Source organism: Lingula anatina, chromosome 10 (assembly GCF_051362555.1).
Source record: "Lingula anatina isolate TDL-2025a chromosome 10, LinAna3.0, whole genome shotgun sequence".
Lineage (NCBI taxonomy): Eukaryota > Metazoa > Brachiopoda > Lingulata > Lingulida > Lingulidae > Lingula > Lingula anatina.
Genome location: NC_141776.1, coordinates 4,153,761 through 4,161,182, shown reverse-complemented (window position 1 = coordinate 4,161,182; position 7,422 = coordinate 4,153,761). Strand labels below are relative to the sequence as shown.

General features: G+C 41.0%; 1 protein-coding gene across 1 annotated transcript; it reads left to right on the top strand.

Moving 5' to 3' along the window:
- Positions 1-3,215: 3,215 nt before the first annotated feature.
- Positions 3,216-6,871, top strand: LOC112041561 (FMRFamide receptor-like). Its single transcript, XM_024074950.2, has 3 exons — positions 3,216-3,452; positions 4,424-5,029; positions 5,616-6,871. Exons 2-3 carry the CDS (start codon positions 4,537-4,539, stop codon positions 6,542-6,544), a joined length of 1,422 nt encoding a protein of 473 aa, XP_023930718.2. The 5' UTR covers positions 3,216-3,452; positions 4,424-4,536; the 3' UTR covers positions 6,545-6,871.
- Positions 6,872-7,422: the final 551 nt, after the last annotated feature.

The window sequence follows — 7,422 nt, the reverse complement described above, 5'->3', positions numbered from 1 at the left end:
AAGCTGCTTGAGTGAGAGAGAGAGAGAGAGAGGGAAGGTGCTGTCGAGGGAAGGGGGCTCACCAAGTTCCTGTCTAGATTTTTGCCTCCCGCGCGCCGATGACTGCCCAGCGGCCGAACTAGGGGCTGCCCGCCTTGGTCCAGGCATGATTGTTGATGGTCAGTTGTCCTGAATACTGGTCAGCAGTAAGAGGAATGGCGAGAGATGGTTTCAGGAGATGTTACTGCTGCTGCTGCTAACGTCGCTGTTGCGAAGGATGATGCATGACGTCATAGATTATCTTAACGACGTTCTCGTTATTGCGTCACAATAAAAGCAGTCTCGCGATATTTTCTTAGTTGTGACGTCACAATTAACCCAATAATATGGCTGTGATTCTGACGGCTTGTTATGTAACTTAGTGTCAATCCATTAACAATGACAGTATGCGGAGAAAAAAATTGATGCAGTGCTATGAAGAGAGAATAGTGTTCTTTAAGACCAGCTGAGTCACATCGAGGTGTCGGCTTGACCAGAGACTTATAAGGTGTTTTGGAGATGTTAAGTGAGGTAGATCACCATTCAAGAAAATTTTCAGCGACTGAGAGGGGGGGTGGGGGGGGATGAGGGGGATGCTTTACAGCATAATGACCATCAATTTTAATCATAAAATAAAAATATCATGGATTTTCAGAAAATGTGACTGGCAAGTCTTCAAGCCCATAGAAGTGCAGAGTCACACCTTCAAAATGCCAAAATGTAAACAAGAGATAACTGTACTGAAATGATTTTCTTTCCATTTTAAACATCCTTTTTACATAAAACAGAATAATCAATTTACTGTCATTTTTTATTATTTTTCCCTATATTCTAAAAGAAACTAATACTCAAAAGGGTATTATCTCTGGTTTTCCTCCGCGCCTATACACTAAAATATATAATTCTGTGTAATTTTACGTGTGAAATAATCTTTGTAAATAGTATTTAGAGTGAATGTCTCCAACAAGAGAAACAAAAAAAGTTTTTCTGGAAAAATGGAAGGAATATGTCGTGTCCGACATAAAGATATCTTATGAGGTCATATGATGCAACGTTTTGTGGTCCAATAGTTGTCGAGTAATGTGGCGGCTTCTTTGTATGACGCGGAGGTAAAAAAATTAATTATACAAAATTATAAGTAATTAAAGTTTGCGTGCATCGAACATAGATAAGAAATAAGTATATAAGCGATAGGAATTGACATCCGAGGGGAGAGGAGACAGAGGAAGAAGAAGGAGGAGGAGACTGGGAGAGACGGAGCACGGAGACGGACGTAGTTTCGGAGAGTTAGGAGTTGGAGACTTCACTTAAAATAAGTACATGTTGATACCGAGCGTCGAGGAATAAATCTTTTAACTGGTCATTATGTGGACTTGGGCTTTCTTTGCACGACCGTGCGTAAATCTGACATGAACCGTGGAGTCTTCAGATTGCGTTATCCACTAAGCAGGACGAACACGCAATGTCCTATTTCGAGCCCACGCTTTAATTAAGCGTACACAAATTATAAATGTTTTGGACATTAATCCCATGTTTATGAAACAGTACATTATAAAGTTCCGCGTCCGCGATAGATCAGCTATATAAGCTCAGCGAGGTGCATCTACATGCATGATAACTCCTTATTAACGAAAAAGTGCCGTCATATAATTGCTTTCTCAGTTTCATTGAGGGTAGTAATTGCAATAAACAATGGTGAGGTAATGCCAAGCACAAAAACACGCTGGGTCTTTGTGATAGTACCATTCAGAGTACTTCCGTTCACATCCAATAAAGATAGCAATCAGCTGGCTACTCAATCGTACCGTACTGCGGGGAAAGCTAGCTAGGCTTTGTTTTATATTAAAACAAGGCAGCAAAGCTGTCAAATGTACATACAAAAAGCAAAAAATAAAAATGCAGAAAATAGGATACTGTCAATTCTGATGCACTAATGTATTATGCTTAACTGCAAAGCGAACATCAAAATTTAATTCTGCACAACAGTGGATTAGGATGAAAGTAAAACGTGTAACAAGCATTAGGCTGTGTTCCCATAGCTAGATCAATCTAACAGGATCAATTCTACACTAAGGGGTTTCTCACTAAATTGCTTTCAGCTTAAGCGACTTAGGATTCTGGCATGCCAGTTTCAGTAGGCGTGACAGACAGCTAAGCCACTAACATTGATTGCAATTTAGCGAGAATTCCCTTGGAGATTGATCGATTCACAGAGTCATTTTGTTCATACAGTTTTGCAGGCATTTCTTAGTATGGTCGTCAATGGGAAATTATTTGGTGGTTTTTGCCCTGAAACCTGTACTGGTCTCTCCGCCACTCATACGCCTCCCCACACGTCGTCCCTTTAATTACTGCAGGGACGACGCGTGGGGAGGCGTGTGAGACCATAAAAGGATTATGCGGTCTTCCTTTCATGTAGCTCCGCCATATTTATGTCGTGGCCTAGCTAGCACACGTCTCTTCTCATTCTGAATGGTCCCTATACAGACTGTGGCCACAGAGGTGCCACCTCTTATACCCTATAATTATCGCTGTTAGCTTGGGCATAATAACGTATATCGTAATTTTGTCCATGTTGTTAGCTAGATAGTAACTTATGGTAACAAGAGGTGACAAACAGAAAACAATCTAGATCGTTCTTTCTGAGCCCAACTGTACATGTGCAATTACATTCTTAACGACATCAAAACTCCTCACTTTCAATTTATGAACGACGTTTTAAGAAAGACAAGCTAAACACTCTCCTTTCTCCAGCTCTGTGCTCCCATAGCGACCCATTTTAAACTGAAGGTTGTAGTTTGAGATTCTACATTCTCAACATGATCTTCTACTGTACATGTACCAGTATGCTAGAATAAGGCTTCGTTCACATGCAATGTCTATTTTCTAAATTCTATTTTCTATTTGCGGTATGTCTTATGATCACGGTCTGTGGCCTGAATATCCCGCGGCGTAATTACTGGCAGCGCGAGCCAGTTACTATAAGTTACTATAAGTAACTGGCTCGCGCTGCCAGTAATTATGCGGCGGGATATTCAGGGCACAGACTGTGATCATAAGATAGCGCAAATAGAAAATAGAAATTAGAAAATAGACATTGCATGTGAACGAAGCCTAATATTGGTGGTTCAATAGTACGCAGCGCCACCTGACGAGCGAGAGTGCCACTACGTTTATAAAGGAGATTGTTTCAGCAATTATCTCTATTTTCCATTTTCCGCTGAATACATCGGAGCGCTAAACAGCGTGTACTGTAAGTGCTTGGTGAAATGAAAGATATTAGACACTGGAGAGTAGAAATTTAAGTGATTGGACGTTGAAAGAAAGCCACGACACTGGACACTGATCAAATTCGGCCGTGGAGGACAATATTATCGAAACTGGTCGTTCAAAAAAGGGCTAACGAGGGTGAGGGGTCTATTCTGATTTTTAAGGTAAGTTATTTATGCATCACACATATATATATATGATTGTGACCATTAAGAATTTATGCCAAACGTTTTACAACAAATAAGTTGTTATGACGTTGTGATGTCGCATGCAGCGGGTTTAAATTGACGTTTATAATTTAAAAAAAAAGAAGTCACACATTTAGAGTCGTAATAATCTGCGATTCCACTCTTTGTCAATACCTACTTGCACTAAAGTCTTTTTAGAGCAATTTTTTTGTTATATTTATGTTACTTTTTAAAACAATTAAGTTTATTATTCAGTGTATTATTTCGGTTAATTCTTTTATACTTACTTATTTATTTTCATCTATTTTGAAACCAATGAAAAATCAGAAATACTGTTATTAATGGTACATTTTGATAAAGACGACCCCTACCGGAAAATAAACCCCAAAAATAATATTTTTTTAGGCAGTGTCACTCTACGCGCGTGGCGCTTTTTACCTAAGTATTTAGGAGGTACGCAGCGGTCAGTATGCGATGCTGTGAAGCCTAAAACACTAAGTCTGAGTGAAATTACGATTGCTTGGTATTTGTTCAGAACCATCAATTAATTATATATATATATATATATATATATATATATATATATATATATATATATATATATATATATATGATGCCTATAAAACTTTAATCAGCAATGTCATGTCTCTACTTACCATGCATTATTTAGCACTGGTGGACAAAGCATTATTTAATACAAGTGGACAGAGCATTATTTAGAACAAGTGGACAGAGCATTATTTATTATCTAAGGTGGGCAGTGCATTATTTAGTACAGGCTTGGTGACACGCACATGATTTTAGTGTCGAATTCGATTTAATCAGATTTGAACAAATAAACAAATAAAGTAATCTATATCAGTGCGTTTTTAAAAGAAAACAAGGCAACACTTCCTGTAACACTCTCGAGCGCATGTCCTATTTTCATCTTCATATATGTGTTTCAGATATCAGAAGACGTAGACCTACATGTACTCAGTTCAAAGTAGTTTTTTCTGTTTTGCCGTTTTGCCACGATTGACTCGCCTGACGTAATACTACATAGTATCACCGAGCAACAATGAGCGCCACGGGAAATAGTGAACTGGGCAATTTTACTTCAGCCTTATCCTCTACCATCAGTACTCAAGTACAACAGCAATCTCTTTCATCTTCTGCACTTTGGAACATTACCCTATGGACTTTGAGCGCCATTGCAAACAGCACTGAAGCAACGACCGCATATCCAGAACTCAACGGATCTTTGACCACTGTCACCAGCAATGTGACGTCACTACCAACCAACGTGACGTCATCATCAATCAATGTGACGTCACAGCCCACATATCCTCGCAGTTCCCTCCCTCTGTATCATCTCATCGTGAACGTGTTCATCGTAGGTTCCATATGTCTCGCTGGGATCGCAGGAAACGTGCTTTCGATTATAGTCTTCTCAGTGAACAAGGAGCGCTCCTCGACGTTCGAGCTGCTCCGAGCGCTAGCCGTTGCCGACTGCCTCCTCTTGATGCTGTTGTTCATTCATTACGTGGTGCCCAGCATTTACCCCTACACAGGTACGGCCCCTGAATGGTTCGGATTATTGGATCTTAAGATAATATAATCTCTGAAGTTGCATTTCAAACATTCTAACATTTATGAATAGTGTCAATAATTACTCGGATGAAGAAGTGAACGATATTTATCTAAACGCTGGTAGACCCATGATTTGGCTAAATGCAAAGGGGTTAGGGTTCTTTATATTATTTTATTTCATTTTAATTTTCCTATTTTGAATAAGAAATAGCAGATGAATATTGAACTGTTCAAGACGGTTGAGTAGATCATGGACATAATAAGAGAAGGCCTCTTATTATGTCCATGAGTAGATTGATAATTCTGGCATTTGGTCTCTGGTAACAGTTCATATTGTGCGTGCACGACGTGACTTCATATATTGGCCTTTTTGTCCCAAAAGTTCTCATAAAACATAGCACAGGTGCTGAGCCTACCTATGCCCCAATTTTAGTGTGCACCGAAAGGCTCACCAAATCCAAGGAACCGCTATATTATAGCCTATTTCGTGTCTCTGCACATGTTTATCAACTTGCTGTGAACTATAATTAAGTTGTCGCCATGAAAAATACATTTTATTCATTTCAGGATATCTTAAATGGTACATGGATTTCATTCCCAAGATGATGCGATATACCTGGCCAACAGGATACGTTTTCATGACGGTATCAAATTGGCTTATCTTGGCTGTGGCAGTGGACCGCTATCACGCCGTCTGTCGGCCATTCAAGGCTAGTGAATTCTGCACTCTCAAGAGGGCCCGGATAACCATCGTCATTGTTGTCATCATGGCAATTCTGTTTATTTTGCCAAATTACCTTGGTGCGATTCGGATCGGATTTTTTCCCTGTGTTAACAACCCAACCGCTTACTGTTTCTACAACATATTCATCGATAACTTGGTCTATGGAATAGGGTATCGAATAGTTCTGCACCTTCTGTGCTTATACGTCGTGCCTATTACAATCCTTGTTTATGTGAACTATAATCTGATCCTTGCTCTTAAAAGGGCAGATGCCAGACGGAAAACTATGACGAAAAGAGAAAAAGAGGCCACGGAGTCTCGGAGTCTTACGCGGTCGTTTATTGTGGTCATCATGATTTATCTTGGGTGTGCGACTCCGACATTTTTGTCTCAGTTCTTCCTGGCGTTCCGAGCTTTCATCGATCCACAGATTTTAGTCAACTATCAGTACTACTTCGGCATCAATATTGTTCTGATCGTGATTAATTCGGCTGCCAATTTTTTCGTTTATGCTTTCATTGGTGCACGTTTTCGACAAATCCTGTTCAGCATTATTTGTTGCTGCCGCCCTGCTCTACGTCATCAGGGGTCAGTGTCGAGTCTGCGCAGCCATCAGAACGCCGCAAATAGGTTAAGCGTTTTAAGTAAAGAGTCGCGTTCAAGTATAGCAACAGTCGATGACGGAAATGAAAAACAGTTCTCAGTGACTGAAAGCGACAGAGTAGACGGAAATGATGGCAGAAACCCCAACAGGGAAGAAAACGAAGTATAAAAACGCACATGATCTTCACATGGACACCACTAGGAGCTCTCTTCAGCATACGAGGGGGATGCGCGTGACGTCAGGAACATTAACCCGACCCGGCTGGCCGGCAGAAAGTGTCAAGAAGTCATTCAACCCTATGGGCCGTTGTCAAAACGTTAAAGCGCCGCCAACATCAATCCGTTCGGCAAACTATTCAGAGCCCTACAGGCAACTAGCCGTCTAACAGTAATACCGAGTCCAGCCAATCTTAGCAGTAAGAGACGCGCGCGCAATCCCCTTACATAAAAGTTATAGGCATAAATTTTAACAAACTGGTTTGTAGACGAAAATAAGCCTAAAAGCCCAGTCACAAATCAGTTGCGATGCGTCGGGGATGGGTAAAACCCGGGAAATTTGAACAAAATCTTGAGACAGATCTCACGATTTTGCACCCGTCGGAGGCGCTCTCCGGATGCCTGCGGGTTGTCGCAGATTTTTTAGACATCGCCACACCCGTCGCGGTCCCCAACTTTGAACTTAAAATTTTAAGATTGCTCGCAAGATTTTTCACCCATTTTGGGCATCCCAGACACAATCTCCGATGACCTACGATGCCCTCCGATTAATCGGAGGCGTCCTCCGAATAATCTGAGACTAGTCGCAATATTCTGTGTGGGATTGGAAAATCAGGTTGAGATTCAATGTCTGCGAGTAGTCTCCGGCGCCCTCCGACTGAATCGGAGGCGCCCTGCGTCGATTCGTACGCTTTATGTGATCGTCTCCTTTTCCCTCACATATACCCAGGGGGAAAAAAATTACAAGAAAAGACGCTCGCAGATATCGTCTCCGATCGCCTCCGATGCAGGCTAATCCCACGATTTTTCAACAAAACCGGGTCAAAATCC